The sequence below is a fragment of the Erinaceus europaeus genome, chromosome 12 (genome assembly GCF_950295315.1).
Source record: "Erinaceus europaeus chromosome 12, mEriEur2.1, whole genome shotgun sequence".
Classification (NCBI taxonomy): Eukaryota; Metazoa; Chordata; class Mammalia; order Eulipotyphla; family Erinaceidae; genus Erinaceus; species Erinaceus europaeus.
This window is the reverse complement of record NC_080173.1, coordinates 50,605,503-50,627,751: the sequence shown is the minus strand read 5'-3', so window position 1 is coordinate 50,627,751 and position 22,249 is coordinate 50,605,503. Positions and strand designations below refer to the sequence as shown.

Genomic DNA, 22,249 nt, shown 5'->3' with positions numbered 1-22,249 from the left:
TCTAAGGGTATAAATGGACAAAATAGGTAGGTCTGCCTCAAGGTAGGAAGCTGCAAAGCCTTTCATGCACAAAACTTGCCTCAAATGGCAATTTCTGGAAGGTAGAAAGTTTGTCCTAAGTGAAAGTATCTGTATCTGCATAGCCAACAGCCAAATCCACTTCCCATATCTGCTCCAACTGCTGGTTAACTACACTTTATCAACATGGTCTCAGACAATCTTCTGTATCTTCAAATCTTAAAATTAAGATGGAAGCAGAGATGCAGCTCAGTGGTAGAACATGTGCATCACATGCATGAGATCCTGGGTTCTAACACACACACACACACACACACACACACACACACACACACACACACACACACACACACACACACGTTTAAGACTGTATTTCCCCTCACCTTCCTACTGCCTTAGAGTTCTTTGTGCCAAGATCATCAGAAGAAGGAGGATTCTGCCTTAAGAACTCCAATCAAATATCCCATGATTCTTCTCAAACAAGATGTGGCAAATTCATACTGCCTGGGTTTGATGTAGTTAAAGGTCCTAGGACAGTGGCCTGGTAAGAGGCATAATGCATAAAGTTGTGGATTTCCCAAGCATGGGTTTCAGTGATGCCTGGCAATGCACATGTCAGAGTGATGAACTGGTTCTCTCTTCCTCTCTTTTTCATAAATGGATTGGTGGGCAGATAATCTTTTATAGCACAATACTAAGTATGTCAGCCAGTACTCACAAGGATCAAATCTTTTAAAATATGTACATAATTTACTGTAAACCATTAATCCCCCAATAATAAAGAAAAAATTTAAAATGTATATAAGGAGGGAAAAGGCAGACCAGACAAAATTCCATTAAATTCTTCCTATCATTGGTGGTAACCATTGTGAACAATCTATGATTATCAGCACAAGCATTAAACGAATAAAGATGGGATATGACTCACAAGTGTTCACCCTCCCGCAACAAGTCACTTAGGTATATAGCCCAAAGGAACCACCCTCTTATTTCCAGTGACATGCTCACATTTCTTTTTAACAGTTTCAAACTAAACAAGTTCCACTGCATACTTTAACTCCTCATGAGCTATCAAGCTGTAACAATGCATTCTACAAAACAAATGAAATAATACAATAACTTGACTGCTATAGCATCAGTTGAATGGTTCAGTATGGAAAGCCCAAAATAAAACATCACAGAAATACTTAACAGATTTCCCTCTAACATGTGTGATGTCAAAAAAATGCATAACTTTTTCTTTTATTTGCTAAATCTACCATGAATGTGGACATCAGACTGAAAATATACAAAAATCATTTAAGAATTACTTTTATATCCACCAAAGAGCAGAAGACATTTAAAAATAAAACATCCTATGTTTTCATATTCTAAAACTGTGGGGGGGAAAAAGGTAAATCCCCTTACTCCTAATATCCAACAGTTTGATTTCTTTCCAAATCAGTTCAAATTAAGTAAGAAACATTAAAGACTACACAGTGACAGTTGGCCTGAGTCATGGGACAGTTACGAAATTCAAGTTCACCCAACCTCGTTTGCCTAGATCAGGACAAGAATCCAAAGAGAAAGCTAGACTGGAGCTATGTAAGAATAAATCAGCAGCATCATTGAAAGTGAGATGGGGGCTTTAAAGTTAAGGGCAAGGACAGATGTGGGAAGAAAACAGGATGTCAATGACAAAAGAATACAAAAAAAAGTCAGAATCACTTTATGTGGGCCAATGCAGAGGATGCAAGAGAAATTGATACATACATAGCAAAATATTTTTTACCTAAGAGAAGTTTTCCCTATATCCATGAGCCTCAATGGACTTTCAGAAGTGTTACTGATGTTGAGACAAAAAGGCAGTAAGTTCAGATGTCAGGACTCTTTCCTACCTGAACTAAACTTACCATGTTATGGGGTCCTCCAAGTCCTGGTACATTCAGCAATGATGAGGACTGTAGATTGGCATAAAAAATACTTCCTTCCAAATTTGATGGACTTGAAGTTTTCTTGAGAAAGGACCAAGACCTAATCACATACAAGCCAGTGATGCACACTCTGGGGCCCCTTTTTCTCTCACTGGACTCTGTTCTTGACCCAGAGAGGCAGTGATTGACAGCCTGAGCAAGTTGGCATGGACGTGCATGTGGGTTCACTCTTTTGAGTGAAGAAGCAGCAACAGTATTTCAAAGTTATCCATGTACTGGTGAATAGGGTCTTTAAAACACGCACTCATGCTACTTCTGGGTAATTAGAACTCATTAAAATGCATACCAACCAGTCAGTCAGGGTTTGGGCAGTCAATAAAATTTGTTCAGGTGTGCACACACATACAAACCCCATTGTATTTTTAGAGCCGATAACTACAGAATCTTTGACTTTTGTTTGAATGAGTGACCTGAATATTATCAACTACATCTAGAAATAAGTAAGAGAAGGGTAGGGAGGAAGGAAGAGAGAAAGAGAGAGAGTGTTAGTGTGGGCAATAGCCAGGAGAGTCAGACTGTTTCACTTTTAAAAGTACATTCCTTGTACTTGTATGCTAAAAGAATAAAAAAAAATACAAGTAAATTCAGCTTTTGAAGGAACATAATAACAGTTTAAAATAATGTCAACATGCAAATTATTGGTGAGTACTACAGATTTCTATGACTTTTTCATCTAATCGCTTATGAAGAAATGTATTATACTTTATACTTACATATGCTGGTAAAACCAACACTTGTAAGCTTTATAGCTGCCTGATCATGCAGAATATGATCTAGGATCAAGGTGGACTGCATATTTGTATCCTATTGGGTTGTCTATGCAAAAAAATGCATCATGACTTATCTGCCAAACCAATTAAAAAAAAAAAGGGAGAGGAGAAAGGTCGTCCTATTGAAAGTCATACAAGATTTCTAACTATAGAATTTAGAAATCTACTTGTTGTATTTTAGAAATTGTTTTTCTCATCCTCCATGGCTTTTTAAAAAAATTTTTAAAGAGGAAGTTAGAGTGACGAGCTTCTTTAACTGAGTCATAGGTATTGAATACCCTAAACTCTCTATTTCCTCTCATTGTTCTCTTTGTGTTGTCTAGTGCTTTCACTTGGCTAGTCCTGTATTTCACTCACTGAATGCATGGAGCACAAGAGAGGTAAGGCCGAGTTTTTTTAAAAAAGGTCCTGGTCCTTTGAGGCTCCAACATAAGATATGCTACTGAAACTGACATATAGCTGACCAGCTGTTATAAGGTCATTTTTTGATTCCCTGGTAGGATGAAATGGGATTAAAAAGAAAAACTAGCTAGACAGCACTGCTCCTCCAGGGGTGCTCCTGTGCCTGCAAAAGCAAAACAACCCCTGACAAAAATCAGAGACGCCAATGATAACACCTAGATTTCAATGAACATACACGTCTAAGCTCGGGTTGTGGGAGCTTTCAGTCTCAGTTCTGGATGTGCCGTTGGGCTCTTTACTAATAATGCACTTTTCTTTTATAAAGTTAGTAGAATTTGATGGGAGGACAATATGCACGGGGGGATATTTGGCATATCATGCAGATTATCATATATCACAATATATAACAGAAACTAAAAGACAAAGTTTGTTTCCATCAATAGTTTTAGCTCAGTTCTCCTAACTTCCTACTTACATTTCCCTTCAGAGTGGCAAAGATTCAGGCAGGGTCCCTAATGGTAAAATTTAGAATTAAAAAAATATTTATTGATAATGTCTTTTAAAAAAATGTTTGGTGACCCCAACTAATCATCCAAAATGCAAACTGTAAACACAACAACAGCAAAGGAATAACAACTAAGTGTGAGTAAGCAGACTATGAACAGATACCAGACTGAGCAAAAGTGCAGGAAGGAGCAACAGAGAAGGAAAGGTGCACAGACGTGCTACAGGAGAGTGACAATTTGAGTGAATAATTAATCACATTTGGACCACAGTGATTTCAATGCAACCATTCAAGAAACCTCTGGGCCAAATACAAAAACACAGGAGGACTGGACAAACCTTCTCTATGAGCATGCTCAGTATGTTGGCATGGGAATAAAGACGCACAGAAGCTCTGTAGTCATCTCACAATTGATGGCTACCATGTACAGGATGCAAAGAAATTTTCTTTCTGGTCCCTGGATACAATATATACTGTTTTTCTATGTTTTCCTTGATTCTGGATGGCTGCAGTTGCTGATCCAAAAACGCCAAAAGAACCCCCTAGCAAAATGAAACCACCGTTGCAGTAACACTGGGTGCTGGAATACCCCATTCCCATTCCCTTGCCTGTGTTTTTCTTCTGGGCATGCCCAACAGGAAGGGTTATGTTTTTACCAATCCACCTGATAAAGCCAGCAGAGATTTCAGTCCCTTGGTCATAGAGCAAGAGTGGGCAGGGGTGAGGGTGGGTATGCATGTGAAGGTGTGGCTCTGCAGATCTGGACGCTGCCCTCACTTTGTAACCCTTGCCCAGAACACTGGGGTTGCTTCCACTGGAGACTCCATGGTAATTCTGAAGTGTCATTAAATATTCAGTTCACCAAGGCTGACCACCTCCATTGTCATAGGATAATGCAGCATCTGCAGAAGCGCTGCCTGCTGCCCCCTACTGATGGGGGTGGAGTGACAGGTGCGAAGTAGGCATGGACTTTAATATTAGGTAAATGGGTCTGAAACAAAAGAGAAACATTATTAAGAGAGTTTGAGCAACCCAGGTGTCCAACAACAAATGAGTGGCTGAGCAAGTTGTGGTATACACACACACACACACACTGGAATATTACTCAGCTATAAAAAATGGTGACTTCACCGTTTTCAGCTGACCTTAGCTGGACCTTGAAAAATTCATGTTAAGTGAAATAAGTCAGAAACAGAAGGATGAGTATGGGATGATCTCACTCTCAGGCAGAAGTTGAAAAACAAGATCAGAAAAGAAACACAAGTAGAACCTGAAATGGAATTGGCGTATCGCACCAAAGTAAAAGACTCTGGGGTGGGTGGGTGGGTGGGTAGAATACAGGTCCAGGAAGAATGACAGAGGACCTAGTGGGGGCTGTATTGTTATATGGAAAACTGGGAAATGTTATGCATGTACAAACTATTGTGTTTACTGTCGAATATAAAACATTAATTCCCCAATAAAGAAATAAAAAGAGAGAGAGAGTGAATCAAAAGAACAAGGTTATTTTTCAGAAAAATTAACAAAGGGCTGAGTGGACATGAAAGTGGGGCAGTGGCTGAGCACGAGTCACAATGCTGAGGCCTGGTTGTAGTTTGTTTCTTTGCTTTACTTTGCCTTTCTTACTAGAGCACTGCTCAGCTCTGACTTTTGGTAGTACTGAGGACTGAACATGGGACCGCTGGTGCCTCAGGCAGATAGCCTTTTTGTATCATCTCTATGCTGTCTCCTCAGCCCTTAGTATTACTTTATACTTGAAGAACTGAGTCAAGTAGAACAGAAAATAAAATTCTGTGCTCCTTTATGTGCTCAGATATCATGTGGCAAACACTTTTTTTTAAAAAAAAATTAGTAGTAATGGCTTAACAAAGCTCCATGCCTTTCCCATAACAGGTGGAAAGCTAATTTATTATAACCATCCTGATGGCAATTTATCTTCATCATTTGACTATCCATGGGTCTCTCAATTATGGAGGATAGAGTGAAAATAAACAGTGAAAGATATCTGATCAAGGGGACAGGTGGTGGCATAAAGGGCACATGTGACAGTATACAAGGACCCCAGTTCAAGTCCCCCTAGTTCCCACCTGCAGGGGGGATTCTTCATGAATGGTAAAGCAGTGGTGCAGGTCTTTTTCTCTGCTTCTATCTTCCTTTCCCTCTCAATGTCTCTCTCTCTCTCTACACACACACACACACACACACACACACACACACACACACGGTCTACTTGTCTTAAAAATACAAAGGAATATGAATTCCATTATTTTACATTTTAAAAGATTTTATTTATTTATCTATTGGATAGAGACAGAGAAATCAAGAGGGTAGTGAGAGACAGAGGAGACATCTCCTGGCCACATAAATACTTTTAAAAATGGTATTACAGGAGAGTTGGGCTGTAGTGCAAGTTAAGCGCAGGTGGCGCAAAGCGCAAGGACCAGCAAAAGGACCCTGGTTTGAGCCCTGCCTCCCCACCTGCAGGGGAGTTGCTTCACAAGTGGTGAAGCAGGTCTGCAGGTGTCTTCCCCCTCCTCTCTCCATTTCTCACTGTCCTATCCAACAACGATGACAACAATAATAACTACAACAATAAAAACAACAAGGGCAACAAAAGGGAATAAATAAATAATAAATATAAAAAATGGTATTACAGTGGCACAGTGGATAAAAAGCATTGGACTCTCAAGCATAAGGTCCTGAGTTTGATATTTGGCACTGTCTGCGCCAGAGTGCTGCTTTGTTCTCAATAAAGAAATGATTTAAAGGGCAGGGGTAGATAGCACAATGGTTATGCAAAGAGACTTTCATGCCTGAGGCTCCAAAATCCCAGGTTCAATCCTTCACACCACCATAATCCAGAGTTGAGCAGTGCTCTGGTTAAAAAAAAAAAAAAAAAAATTAAAATTTTTTATTATTTATTGGCTAGAAACAGCCAGAAATTGAAAGGGAAGGGGATGATAGAAAAGAGAGACAGAAAGAGACCTGCAGCCCTGCTTCACCACATGCAAAACTTTCCTCCTGTAGGTGGGAACTAGAGGCTTGAATTTGGGTCCTTATGCATTAAAACATGTGCACTCCACCAGGTGCCCCACCACTGGGTTCCAAGAAATAATTTGAAGTCCAAACACAGAGGAAAGTGAAAGAGGGTGGGGTGAGTCTTGAGAATGAGAGCCAGAGTGACAGAGGCGTATTTACCCTGAGTCTCTTGATTCCAGCCCGTGTGATTTGCTGGCAGTCATAAAGTTCTATTCGCTCAAGGCTGTGGCAGCTTTTCAAGTGCTCCAGGGATGCATCTGTGATTAGTGGGCAGTTGTCCAGTTCAATCACCTCCAATTGGTCATGGGCACAGGCCCCATTCCCCAGGTGACGAATTCCATCATCTGTGATCAGCTCACAGTGAGACAGACTCTGCAGCCAAACAGAGTATAAAGGACAACTTTATAAACAACACTGAAATATCTTATGGCGTTCTACCCAGAGGCCTGTATCAAACTGAAAAGGAGAACTAACTTTCTAATTTATTCTGATGTATATGAAGCCACTAGATCCATGTGGTTAAAGCAAACCAGTTCTTGGGGCTCTGCTTTTGAAAATCAATGGCCAACTATTCTGTGTATGATTCTAAATATATTTTGTGAATTCATGTAATGGCTGTGAAGCAGATCATAAAATAAGATATCCATTACTTGGGAGTCGGGTGGTAGCGCAGTGGGTTAAGCGCAAGTGGCGCAAAGCGCAAGGACCGGCGTAAGGATCCCGGTTCGAGCCCCTGGCTCCCCACCTGCAGAGGAGTCGCTTCACAGGCGGTGAAGCAGGTCTGCAGGTGTCTGTCTTTCTCTCCCCCTCTCTGTCTTCCCCTTCCTCTCTCCATTTCTCTCTGTCCTATCCAACAACAACCACATCGATAACAACAACAATAACTACAACAATAAAAAGACAACAAGGGCAACAAAAGGGAAAATAAATTAATTAAAAAAAAAAAAGATATCCATTACCCCATGAAAATCAGCGATTTTCTTTTCTATAGAGACAAGCATTTCCTATACAAAGTTGTCTGGAATTTGGACTAAAACATTTACTACTCTATAGACAATAGTATGCCAAAAATTAATTAATGGGAGTGGATTTTTTTTTTAAATGTATTTATTAATGATAAAGAGAGAAGAATGAACCAGACATCAAGCTAGTGCATGTGCTGCTGGGGGTTGAACTCAGGACCTCATGCTTGAGTATCCATGCTTTATCCACTGCACCACCTCCCAGACCACTGGAAATGGATTCTTACAGCTGTCAGACATGACAATTATTTTATTATTTTATCAATTTTTTTTGAACCCTTGGTTTCTCCATATGGGTAGCAGGTTTCTCCAAATTGGGTAGCAGTATGCAGAAAATACACCAAAAATGAAGTTTTTTATTTTATAAAAAACAGTTTATCAGAACATTTTACCTTTCAATAAGCAGTTGCAGAAAACTGACCTAATACTGTTTTTGTTGGTTCTATTTTCCAGGACTACTTGAATCCAAAGTGACACTATTTTAGGCTATCTATTCTCCCCGGATGTCTGGAAATTAAACATCATTCAGGTTGGAATTTAATCCATGTGGGAGAACTCATACTCTCCAAGCCAGTTTTGAATCTCTATTTGCTAATACAGAAAATATTTAATTTCCTAGTTTCTATCTCAGTTTCTCCCTTTAGGTTCTTTCTAAGTTGACAAATTGAAAATAGTTGCTACCCAAAAATGGTAGCTAGACATTACAAAAAAAGGAGCTAACTATATTACTAAGATGTTTTGACTAAAACCAGTTTAAAAAAAATTCTCAAACTTACCAACACTTGAAGTCGAGGACAGTGTATAGAAAGCTGAATTAATGTGCTATCTGTTATCTGAAAGAAACACACATCATTTATGTGAAATTCCAAATAAAACCATGGGTTGGGCATCATTCTTGATGACAGTTATATTCTAGAGCCCTTGATAATTAATCATCAAACAATTTTAAGCTTGAAATACCTACTGGCTACGCTTGCCTATTCGTTGAGAACTTATCCAGGCAAGGCTTGAAAACACCTAGTTGTACATGTGCTCGTGTGCGTGGGCAGGCACATGTATGTGTACATGCACTGCTATCCCATTTTGTGTTGGGCTTCGTACACAGGAAAGCATGTGCCCTACTGAAGGAGCAATCTCTGTTGCCTCTCAAACCTTTTGTTTTTTTTAATTTCAAGAGAAAGAGAGATAAGAGCACTTTTCAGATCTTGAAAATAGTGGTGGTAGGGACTGAACCTAGGGCCTCATGCATACAAGTCCAGTGTGCAACACTACTTCCCCGACTTTCTAGTCATTTTATTGAGTCTATATTTAATCATTTTTACTTGCATGACACAAAAGTCAGTATCAATAATTTGAGTGTCAGTTATTTTCCCCAAGAGTTGTAGAATCAGCTGCTGGGATCTGGCTTAACTAGGACTATTTGTGAAGGCAGAAGAATCTTTTGTAGTTGCCATAGGACTGAAAGCAACAAGGCTTCTTTTCAAATTCTTCTAACTCTGAAATCATTATTTTTTAAAAAATATTTATTTATTCCATTTGTTGCCCTTGTTGTTTTATTGTTGTTGTTGTTACTGACGTCATTATTGGATAGGATAGAGAGAAATGGAGAGAGGCGGGGAAGACAGAAAGGGGGAGAAAAAGAGAGACACCTGAAGATTTGCTTCACTATCTGTGAAGCGACTCCCCTGCAGGTGGGGAGCTAGAGGCTCGAACCGCGATCCTTGTGCTGGTCATTGAGCTTCGTGCCATGTGCACTTAACCCGTTAACCCGCTGCGCTACTGTCAACTCCCCTGAAATTATTAACTGCATATGGTTTGACAGGAGCTAAAAAACAATAGGGGATGGGTTAGGGGTTGAGGCCGGTAGGTATGTGCACATCATGCAGAATACTTAATTATGGGGACACAGGACATTCAGATGTGCAAGAAATATATGGATGTGAATTAAGCTTTAGTTTAGTAAGAACAGACAGTCTCCAAGTAATGTCGGGGTAAGTATTTGGAAAAAGCATTTGCTCTATCTTCTTTTTAGGAATCTCCCTTCAAAATTTCTACCTAATTAATTCATCTCAAAGTTCTTAAAACTGGTAATAAGGTGGTCGAAGATCAATTAAACTAAAGCAAAACAAATAAGCACTTTCAATGTGATGGAGCTTTAGGTCTAAGGAAACATCTGAATATCATGATGGTCTGAATGTTTAAGCGTCTATATCAGGAGCACCTCCGTCTGGTATGCCTGGGAGATAACTCAATAGTCAGCAGTGCTGCTGGGTATTACACTATCCCTATATGAAGAGCACAGAGTTAAAGGTTCTTATGTGTATGCATAATTTAAACTTGTATTATATTGTGTTTATTTTATTTTTTTATTGGGGGATTACTGGTTTATAGTCAACAATAAAATACAATAGTTTGTACACGTGAAACACTTCTCAGTTTTCCACATAAAGATACAACCCCCACTAAGTCCTCCTCTGCCATCATGTTCCAGGACCTGACCCATTCCCCCCGTGCCATCCCAGAGTCTTTTACTCTGGTGCAATACACTATATTGTGCTTCTAAGTAAAATGCTACAATCTTACCTGAACACACTCTTCAAGGTCCATTTTTTCAAGTTCATGACAATTCTATAAAACACAAACCCAAACACTTATATACAATATAAACATTTAAAACATGGAGAAAAAATTAGGGCCTGAAAACTAAGTAATAATACTAAATATGCTGAAGAAACCTCATACTTTTTAAAATTTTAATTAATGGGCTGGGGTCTTGTGCATGCATGATTTCACTGTTCCTAGGATGCTTTTTCATACAGACAGAACAGACAGGGAGAGACGCTACAGCACTAGAGCTGTCCCCCATTGCTACAGTACCTCCATGTGGCAATATGGTTCAAACCTGGCACAAGTGGATGGCAAAGCAGGTCCCTACCAGGTGAGCTACTGCTCTCTTTCTCTTTTTACCCTTCCTTCCTTCCTTCCCTCCCTCCTTCCTTCCTTGCCTCCAGGGTTACTGCTAGGGCTTGGTGCCTGCACTAAAAATCCAATGCTACTAGTGGCCATCTTTTATCCCCCCCATTGTTGTTATTGCTGTTATTGTTAGATAAGACAGAGAGAAACTGAGAGAGATGGGGAAGACAGAGGTGGAGAGAAAGATAGACACCTGCAGACCTGCTTCACTACTTGTGAAGCAAACCCCCTACAGGTGGGGAACCAGGGGCTTGAAATGTATGCTAGTCCTTGCGCTTTGCTTAACCCAGTGTGCCACCGCCTCCCCCCCGCCATGAGCTTTTTCTCCATCCCAATCACTTTATTCCATCTTAAAAGGTCTCCATCACAGTGGAAATATCTAGTTATTCCATAGGAGAAAACCTAATTGCTTGATGACAGCCCCCCCACCCCCCCATACACACACTAATTACTGCTTAGCTCTAGCTTATGCTGATGTCAGGGGTTGAACCTGGGACTATGGAGCCTCAAGCATGAGAGTCTCTTTGCATAACCATTATACTATCTACCACTGCCTTAAAGAGATACTTTCAACCATAAATAATTTAATAAAAATTATTTTTCTGGAAGTATGAAAGGTAAGGGAGCTGGGTAGAAACCAACTTAGTTATGTTCATATTACAATTCAGAAGGACTCGGGTTCAAGCCCCCACCCCACCTGCAGGTAGAAAGCTTTGCAAGAGGTGAAACAGTGTTGCAGGTGTCTGTCTCTCTCCCTATCAACCCTCCCCCTTCTCGATTTCTGGCTGTCTCTATCCAGTAAATAAATAAACAAGAACAAAAGGTAAGCATTATGTACACATTATGTTATGACATCTGCTGACCATCCCCCATCTCTGATCAGTACTTCATTAATCTTCCTGGAAGCAAAAATCCTTCCCCATGTTTCACTATACCGGGAAAGACAGTGTAACATTTAAAAAAAAAAAACTTTTTTTTTTGATGAGTTGGGGGTCCCTGTGTAACTTTTTCATTCAGAGAGAATAAGATACACCAAAGTGTCAGAGTTGCTTCCAAGGCTGTGCCACTCCCATGTGGTACCAGGGCTTGAACTTTGATCACATACATGGCAAGGCAGGTGCCTCACACAATAAGATTCCTCCAGGATAAAGATTTATTTCACACAAAAATAATGAGAGATAGGCCAGAGTATATTTCACAAAAAAATAATGAGAGATAGGCCAGTATATATAATGCTGCTGGGGATTAGCCCTGGAATCTTCCACAAATCCTATGCTGAAAGTCAATACAACATAATTTTAAAGTTATTTATAAACTACTCCAAGTACGATAATCTGACAGAGATTATATCTGCTGGAGAATAGAAAAGTCTCATCAGGAGTTGGGTGGTAGCGCAGCGGGTTAAGTGCAGGTGGTGCAAAACGCAAGGACCTGCATAAGGATCCCAGTTTGAGCCCCCAGCTCCCCACCTGCAGGGGAATCACTTCACAAGCGGTGAAGCAGATCTACAGTTGTCTATCTTTCTCTCCCCCTCTCTGTCTTCCCCTCCTTTCTCCATTTCTCTGTCCTATCCAACAACAATGACATCAGTAATAACTACAACTATAAAACAAGGACAACAAAAGGGAATATATATATATATGCATATATATATATTCCCATCTTCACTTACTACAGGCTTATTCTTTCCAGGGTCTATTTACATATTTCATTTGATAGGACAGAGAGAGGAAGAGGGAGAAAGAAAGACACTTTCAGTACGAAGCTTCCTTCCTATAGGAGGGGACCAGGAGTTGAACTCCTTGCTCACGGTGCTCAATGGTGAGCCACTACCTGGCCCTTACAGGCTTATGCTTATCCTTCAACTTGAATAGTCTTCTCTAGGTAGCCAGGGAGGTAGAAGTGGCTTATAGACATGAGGAGGTCTTGAGCTCAATCCCTGGCATCACATGTGCCCGAGTGATGCTCTATTTCTCTCTCCTCTGGCATAATAGTTATGCATAAAAAATTCTATGCCTTAGGCACCAAAGGTCCCAGGTTCAATCCCTAGCACCAGGATAAGCCGAAGTTGAACAGTGCTCTGATTAAAAATAAATAAGGGAGTCGGGTGGTAGCGCAGCAGGTTAAGCGCAGGTGGCACAAAGCGCAAGGACTGGAGTAAGGATCCCAGTTCGAGCCCCCGGCTCCCCACCTGCAGGGAAGTTGCTTCACAAGCGGTGAAGCAGGTCTGCAGGTATCTTTCTCTCTCTCTCTCTCTGTCTTCCCCTCCTCTCTCCATTTCTCTCAATAGTAACTGACAATAGTAACTACAACAATAAAACAACAAGGGCAACAAAAAAGAATAAACATTTAAATAAATAAATAAGTCACTCTCATTCACTGAACTCATACAAAATAACCACCTAAGTTTCATTTAGAGAGCACTAGGAAATCTTAGTGTTAACATCAAATTCTCCAATTCAGGTTGGCCTTCCAGAGCAATTTGTATTTTTTCCCCCTTTTGTTGCCCTTGTTGTTTTGTTGCCCTTGTTACTGTTTTATTGTTGTTGTTACTGATGTCATCACTGTTGGACAGGACAGGTGAGGAGCGGGGCTCAAACCAGGATGCTTGTGTTTTGTACTATGTGCACTTAGCCCTGCACACCACCGCCTGGCACCCACCTTCCTCTCTTTACTGCCTTAGTTCTAATTTTTTTTAATATTTATTTATTTATTCCCTTTTTTTGTTGCCCTTGTTGTTTTTGATTGTTGTTGTTATTGATGTCGTCATTGTTAGACAGACCTGCTTCACTGCCTGTGAAGTGACTCCTCTGCAGGTGGGGGGGCTGTGTTGAACCGGGATCCTTAAGCCGGTCCTTGTGCTTCACACCATGTGTGCTTAACCTGCTGTGCTACTGCCTGACCACACAATTTGTACTTTTATTGTATTCTCTAGCCACAGTAAAATTTCTCCACACTTTCAATGTTACCACATCCCATTATTGTCAATGTGGCTGCAATCCCACATTATCCTCAGTGCTCACTCTTTTTTTTTTTATTTTTAAATATTTATTTCCTTTTGTTGCCCTTGTTTTTTTGTTGTAGTTCTTATTGTTGTTGATATCATTGCTGGATAGGACACAGAGAAATGGAGAGAGGAGGCAAAGACAGAGAGAGGGAGAGAAAGATAGACAACTGTAGACCTGCTTCACCGCTTGTGAAGTGACTCCCCTGCAGGTGGGGATCTGGGGGCTCGAACCGGGATCCTTCACCGGTCCTTGTGCTTTGCGCCATATGTGCTTAACCCACGGCGCTATCGCCCGACTTCCCTCAGTGCTCATTCTTTTGAATTTTGATGCTTCCCCCACCCCAACCCCCTCCAAAACCAACCAAACAAATAAACTTGGAGAATATACTTACCCTGGCCAGAGTGGTAAAGCCTACATCTGTTAATTGTGAACACCTGGCCACTTCTAATATTCTGTTAAAAATACAAAGTGAAAGTCAGGCTCCTGATCTCTGAAAAACAGGTTTATTAAAACAGGAAGTATTTAAGAACATGACCTCCTATTCCCTGAGGACTATATAATGTAGAATGACGTTAACAGCTAGGCAAGTCTGATACAGATCTTGCCATTTATTTTCAAGGAGTCATCATAAAGTGGTCTTATAAATAACACATGTCAGGCTGATACAATCAGAAGAGTGTAACAGAAGCTTGGAGTTAATGCCAAAATGCATAAGAAATGCATTTAAAAGCCTTCTTGATGGCATACTGCTTACCCCCAGAGGGCAGCCTGCTCCTAGAAAACAAAGGAAATGGAGATAAATACTCTTTCAGTTAATCTGAAACTGAAATAAATTATTCTTTTCCTATTTTACATGTAGCTTCACTCAGACTAATATAATTTGAAGGGACTGCTAAATTATAGGGCTGTCCCAGATATAAATTCCATATTTATGAAAAAAAAAAAGTAAGAAAAACCCAAATGTTAATAAACTTTCTGCTTTCACTCACTCACTCACTCACTCATTCACTCTCACTCACTCACTCATTCACTCACTCACTCATTCACTCACTCATTCACTCACTCACTCATTCACTCACTCATTCACTCACTCACTCAGTCACTCATTCATTCACTCACTCACTCACTCACTCACAGACCCAGTGCAGAGGGGAACTGATTTGGCAGCCACTCTCCTTCTCAGGAACTGCTCAACATCAACTCAAATGCCAACCATAAGACTGGGAGTCAAAGCAGCTTTTCTGTGGTTTATATCTATACAACAGTATCAAAAATACATGCATACTTGCTTACAAATGACTTACTAAAGAAAATGAAAAAAGTTAAAAGCTAAAATCTAAGAAATCATTCTCAAATGAAAATCAATTCATTGGAAATGAATGTTGTATTTAATGGGAAAGCATTATCTGACTGCAACAAACTTCTGAGTATCAAATCTGAGACAGCATTTCTATTCTAACAATATGAGACATAAATGAGGATGGAGGTCCTTCTTTAAAAAACAGAGAAAGGGGGCCAGGTGGTGGTGTACAAGGTTAAATGCACACATTACAAGGCACAAGGACTTAGGTTCAAGTCCCTGGTCCCTACCTGCAGGTATCTCTGTCTCTTTCCCTATCTTCTCCTCCCCTTTCACTGTCTCTATCCAATAATGTAAATAAAATTAGAAAATAAAATAAAAAAAGAGAACATGCAATATTTTTTAAAAAGAGTGACCTCTTTAGCTCCTGAGTTCTGATATTACTAATTTTAAACAAGTCTTATCATTTACCAAAGAATTTTGTACTATACACAAATTTTCTTCCATGCTTAGGTCCACAGCCAGGTGATCACAAAGAAAGTTCTAAGAAAGTTCTCTTGGTTACAATGATTACAATATGTAAAGACTGCTGGTTAATGTGTTCTAGAGGCAATTTCTTTGGATTTGAATCCTTCCTCTTACATTTAATAGCTGTGAGACGATGAAAAGGTTATTTAACTTTTCTGTGTTTTAGTTTTCTCATTTATAATAGCAGTGCTTATGTGGTATCATATGACTAAACAAATTAAAGTCTGTTAATCACTTTAACTATAGTTAATATGTCTAATACATAAGTAAAGGAAATATTTTGCTTAAAAAACATGGAAAGGGGAGTGGGTGGTGGCGCATCTGGCTGAGTGCACGTTACTGTGTGCAAGGACCTGGGTCTGAGCCCCTGGTCCCCATCTGCAGAGGGAAAGCTTTTTGAGTGGTGAAGCCAGGCTACAGGTCTCTGTCTCTCTCCCTTTCTCCCCCTTCCTTCTTGATTTCTGGCTGTCTCTAGCCAATAAATAAATAAATATAATTTTAAAAAACATGGTAAGATATATGTGGGCCATTCCTATTATTATTATTTTATAGTATGTATTTTTATGAGAGTGTGCTGCTACAGAATCAATACAGATTTGATACCGTATGCATGCTAATACTTGTATTTAGGCAGAAAGGAAGAACTATAAAAGATTTCTCTAAGAGCCCACCAGCACAAAGAGGTTCTTCTGTGGAGTTGGATTTCTGTCTTCTTTCTTTCTTTTCTTTTCCTTTTAAATACTCCCTGGCATCATCATGGCAATATAGGCAGGCTTTTAAAAACTTTATTTAAGACAAAACTTTCAAGAATCACTTTTATACTTCATTACTAAAACACTTTCTACAGAAAGAAATAATATGAAAGTACTAATATGGAAAAAAAAAGGTCCTTTATTTATTTTCTCATGTAATAAAATAATCATCTTTTTTCTAGTATGGATAGCAAAAGGTATAAAATGAAGACTATCCCTTCGTCCAGGCCAACTGCATGAAATCAAACGAATTACAAAGCATGTAGGCAGACATCACAAAGGCAGTGATCTTTCCTAAATAAAGCCTCTATTCCTTTCCTCTTATTTTTTGAACTAAATAAGAAATGTTTACCTAAGTCGTGGGCAATTCTGACCTAGGGCATTCAGGATAGCATCTGTGATGTTGGAGCAGCCGGAGGCACAGAGGGACTGCAACTTATGGCACCCTCTACATATGGTAATTAGACCTTCATCTGTGATTTGCTATTAAAAAAAAAATTAAAAGGGGGAAAATGTTACCTCTGTGAAAATAAGCACCAAAGAGAAATAAAAGCAGATTTAATATTATAGTTAGCACATATTTAAAGAAAATAAAAAGTACACTTTGTGTCCTCCAGTACCTTTTTTAAAAAAATGATTTATAAGACTAGAGGTTAATAGGAGTGTGTATTAACACCATTCCCACCACCAAAGGTCTGTGTCCCTACACCCACCCCCTATAGTGAAGCTAAAAAATCTAGCCCCCCCCGAGATTTTTTAACTTTGCTGCAATACTCTCAACTCAATCCAATTCTGCTTTGTGTTTCCCTTTCTGTTCTTCTTTCTCAACTTCTATTTATGAGTGGAATCATTCTATACTAGTCTTTGTCTTTCCTACTTATCTCACTTAACTAATTCCTTCTAGCTCCATCCAAGATAGGTCAGAGAAGGTAGGTTCATTATTCTTAATAGCTGTGTAGTATTCCATGATGTACATACACAACTGTCTCAGCCATTCATCAGTTGTTGGGCACCTCCCAGTTCCTTTTAACTTAGCTTGCAAGAAAATCTACTCATTTCTGGTATAAAGGAAAAAAGTGAGAATGGGATTTTTTTTTTTCTAATTTCTGCTTTTTTTTTTTTTTTTTAGAAAGAGAAATGGGAGAGGAAGGTAAAAAAGGAAACAAATAAAGATGGAAATATCAAAACACCACTCTCTAATTAATAAAACTTCCTTGGTGTTTTCTTTTACCCTGTCTAGAGAATCTGGCATATGGTAGAAATGGAACTTGGGACCTCTTGTACGCAAGTCCTGTGCACTACTGCTGTGTGATCTCCCTGTTCCTTAAAAAAAGGCTGGTTATTCCCCTAGCAGCACTAGGGAATAAGTCCAAAGGCCTTGCAAATGTATGATACCACCACTTAAGGGTCTACCCAGGACAATTTCTTTTATCTTTATTCCTTTTTTAAAAAATGAATTTTAAAACATTTTATTATACAGTATCATTTTTTATCAATGATTTACAAAATTGTAAGATTACAGGGTTATAATTCCACCTTGATACCACCACCAGAATTCTGTGTCCCTATTTCCTCCACTGGAAACTGCAGTAGTTCTCCCAAGGTCACAAAAATAGATTGACTATTCTGGTCTTGCCTTCTTTTCCTAAGTCACATCTACACCTGTTACTACTTCTGAGTGTCCTTCCTTTTTCCCTCTTCTCTCTCAAAGTCCTGATGGAGTTGGGGTTCAGAGCCCTCTACTCATCTTCCCCTAACATTTCTCCCCCTCTGAGGGTATAGACCAAAATTCTTTTTGGAGTGCAGAAGGTGGGAATTCTGGCTTCTGTAATTACTTTTACCTTTATTCCTTAGATAGAGGGTAGAGGAAGAGACAAAACATCACTGCTGTACTAGAGTTCCTCCTGGTGCCACCCATGATATTGCCATGTAGTGTTGGGGCTTGAAACCAAGGCCATGCACTATCTCCCAGTCCCCTTGAACTTTTAATCATCCACTGCGTATGTTCTCAGTATTATACAAATCAAACAAAATATAGATAAAACATGGATGCTAAGATAAAGATGTGGAACTTACTTTAAACAAGTACTACTCAAATATGATACGCTTTATTACTAAACACAGATAACAGAAATATAAAGGGGAAACAGCAATCAATAAGCATGCACATTTAGCAGGTCAGTGGAATTTGTGTCATGCAATATTAGAAAATTATTGTAAGGCTGTGCTCATTGTGAGGAGTCACTATAGTATTGCTCTACCACTCATGAAACTTTCCCTTTGCATTACACTCCTATGCAGACAGATTGGGGCTTGAACTGGTGTTCTTGAATACGGTGAAGTATATACTCAGTGAGTTATATTCTCCTGGCCTTTACCATCTTTATTTTGCCAGGAGGGGGTAGGAGTGGAGGGCTGTCATTGGGGTATCACCACTGCAAGCTGACTTTTTCAGACAGAAAGACAGGCAGACAGGCAGAGAGACAAGAGAAAGACACTACAGCACTGAAGCTTTCCTCAGTATGGTGGGGGTCAAGCATGAACTAGGGTTGTGCCAAAGACAAGGTAAACACACTGTCTAAATGAACAATGGTTGCTGACCCTCATCTTTATTTATTTTTTAACCAGAGCACTGTTCAGCTCTGGCTTATGGTGGTGTGGGGGATTGTGCTGACCCGCATCTTATTTTTTTTTTTTTTGTAAGTCTATGAAGTGACCCAAGAATAATTTTTTTTTTTATCTTTCTTAGCACTATAAGATTGTGGTTTCAAAGACTTCTGGGGGGGGGGGGTGGCCAAAGAGTAATAACAACTGAAAGATCGTGCCTGGGATAAAAAGACAAAAACTAAAAATAAAACAACAATAACAACAACAAAGCCAACACCTGGAATGCAACATAGCCTACAAAATCAGAGGATCAGGTGTGTACCAACAGAAAGGTGGAAAGTGGTGGTGGGCAGAATTTTGTAGAGCAAGGGCTACAGCCACAGCCAGGGGGAGCCATCTTAATTTCCACATACTGAGTGTAGGGGCAGCAGCTTGGGGGAGTGCAGTCGTGTGGTCAGAGAACACAGTATAGTCTGAAAAACAGGCACTGCAAGACCCTGAGCCTGGGATACAACTCAGGACAGGAGTGGGAGAAGAAGCCACGGGAAGCCTTATCGAAGTACTCACTACCCACTGAGGCTTTAATGGAATCTAAGTTAACAGGGAAGGTGCTCTTCCCCTTCCACACTACCGGAAAAAACAAACAAACAAACAAACAAAAAACAACAGCACCACTTGCCGGTTTAAAAGCAAAAACCAAACCCAGCAATAAACATGGAAAAAAGTACAAATATTTATCTCCATAAGGATTATGATAACATGTCTGAGTGTGATTTCAGAAAGCTAATTATGAGGGGCATTCAAGACTCCAACCATAACATACAAGCTCAAATTAAGGACTCTTGAAGCCTACTCACCAAAGAATTAAGAATTTCACAAAGAGAGCTCCAAGAAGAAATACAGGAGCTAAAAGTTAGCCTTGATAGCATGAAAGCCTACTTGGGAGGTCTTATATCCAGAGTAAATCAGCTTGAAGACAGAATAGCAAAACTAGAAGACAAAACCTCCATACTCTTGGAGAGCAAAGCTGTTGAAGAAGAAAGGTTCACACAATGAAGCAACCCCCTGTGAGTTAGCAGACTCCATCAGAAGGAAGAACTTGAGAGTTTCAGGGGTCCTCAAAGATGAAGAGAAAGAGAGGAGCAGAGGACACATTCAGAGCAATTATTTCAGAAAACTTCCCACATCTAGATAATGGCCAAAATCCAGATATAGCAGAAGCTGAAAGGAAGCCAAAGCTACTGAACCCTAAACAAACAACCCCAAGAAATATCACAGTAACATTGTCTAAATGTAAGGACAAGGAAGAAATATTGCAAGCTGCAAGGGAAAGAAGAGAAAACCTATTGTATTTTACTGTTGGCTGTAAACCATTAATCCCTCCAGTAAAGGAAAAAAAGAAAATAAAATTGTACACATTCTCTCAAGTCAAACACATCAGTTTCATAATGTTAATGAATCTGCTAATGATTAGCAACTATGACATCAGAACATAAAGGGAGGGGCAGTTAGAATGAAAAGGAACATCATTCCTTTTACTTAGTTCTTGTAAGCCTCCAAAGCAGATCACTCTCAGTACTATCCTTTAAGGGGTGGAAAGTAGTCTGTTTAAACTGAATAAAGTATGGTCCATGGGGCCCAGGCCATTGCACACCAGGTTAAATGCAGAATACTAAGCACAAGGACCCATGCAAGGACCTGGGTTCAAGCCCACAGTTCCCAACCTGCAGGGAGGATGCTCCACAAGCAGTGAAGAAGGTCTGCACATGTCTATCTTACTCTCTTTCTCTTTAGTTACCCCTCCTCTCTAAATTTCTCTCTGTCCTATATAATAAAATGGAAAAAACAACAACAACAATAATAACTACAACAATAAGACAACAAGGGCAACAAAAGGGAATAAATAAATAAAATAAATATTTTTTTAAAAAAGGAAAAAACAGACACCAGGAATGGTGGTGGATCCATAGTGCCAGCACTGAGCCCCAGCAATAACCCTGGAGACCAAAAAAAAAAAAAAAAGTATGATGCACTATGCTTCACTTTTAAAACTAAACAATGATAGCCAGGAAGACAGCATCACTGATAGTAAGTATAAAGGACTCTCATACATGTGGCATCAATGGTCCCAATGTCAATACCAAGCATCACTATATGCCAGAGCTGAGTTGTGTTCTGGCTAAGAGAAACAAATTTAAATGCACAAATGAATAAATAAAACCTGTATAAATTTAAAAAAATCACTATGTGCTCAAATTGTAGATGACCAAATTAGAACCAAGTGTATCATAAATAGAGGAGGTTGAGCAAAATGAAAAACAATCCTTAATGACTTCGTTGCTATGAGAGGCTCTCACTCTAAAGCAATATACATACATAATTGTCAAGGCAAGAAAGAAAAGCTAAAGATGTGTCATCAGTGTTCTAGCACCCTGAGTAGTTTCAGCAAATGCTTTTATGAAAAGAGTACTGGGATACACACACAAAAAACCTATAGTCCAAACAAGTCAAAGTGTGAACTATAAATACGAATTGAAATGAATCAGCTAGCGGAATACAGGTATGCATGCCTGAGCTTTCTGATTTGCCACCAAGCCATAAACTAGATTGGTGCTCTGGATTCTCTCTCTCTCTCTCTCTCTCTCTCTCTCTGTCTCTCATATGCTTATATGCTTCTATCTCATTTGAAATAAATAGCATTTCTTTTTTCCAAAGGAAAAGTTGTGAGAAATACTGCTTACTAAGCAAGTTTGCAAGTTCAGAGTCACCAGTTCAGGACAGTGGGCACCTATGTATTTGAGAGCTTCATCTTCTAGCTAGAAAAAGAAAAAGAAAAAAAAAAAAAAAGACAAGAAAGAAAGAAAAAAAAAAGAAAAAATATTACTGATATTGTTTTAAAGGAATGGTCACATTCATCAACACATTCTAAATATAGTCTATAAAGTTTCAAAAGAACAATGAACCAGAAACAATAACACATAAAGTATAAGTCACATGATTAGTATGTTTATCAGTATTTTTCATCAGTTCTTTCTCATATCAGATTTATATCACCCCAAATAAAAAAAAAACATTGCCTAATGTTTGAAAATTTTTCCTCTGATAAATAAAATCTGTGTTGTCATATTTCACTTTTAAGGATGGCAAAGCCAAAGAAATTTCCATATTTCTACATTTTCTATAACTTTTTTTTAAAACAAATTTTTGGGAGCAGGAGCTGAGAAAAGGATCTAGTTTATCTGCTATAGTATATCTGCTATATAGTTTATCTGCTATAAAGATGCATTCCAATCAATATTTTTCAGGATTCCATAAATAGTCAGAAGCTCAAGCTGTTGTTTTAAGACAGTCA

The 22,249-nt window shown here is 39.2% G+C and overlaps 1 protein-coding gene across 1 annotated transcript in view; it reads right to left on the bottom strand.

Annotated features, from left to right (window-relative positions):
- Positions 1-308: 308 nt before the first annotated feature.
- FBXL20 (F-box and leucine rich repeat protein 20) overlaps positions 309-22,249 on the bottom strand; it is an 86,072-nt gene continuing 64,131 nt past the window's right edge. The window contains exons 10-17 of the mRNA XM_007530936.2: positions 21,639-21,713; positions 16,643-16,773; positions 14,102-14,162; positions 10,313-10,357; positions 8,506-8,562; positions 6,867-7,079; positions 3,094-4,659; positions 309-3,058 (exon numbers count right to left, since the gene is read on the bottom strand). Of these exons, the coding sequence (XP_007530998.2) occupies positions 4,552-4,659; positions 6,867-7,079; positions 8,506-8,562; positions 10,313-10,357; positions 14,102-14,162; positions 16,643-16,773; positions 21,639-21,713 (690 nt within the window). The 3' untranslated portion in view covers positions 309-3,058; positions 3,094-4,551. The remainder of the gene's footprint in view (positions 3,059-3,093; positions 4,660-6,866; positions 7,080-8,505; positions 8,563-10,312; positions 10,358-14,101; positions 14,163-16,642; positions 16,774-21,638; positions 21,714-22,249) is intronic.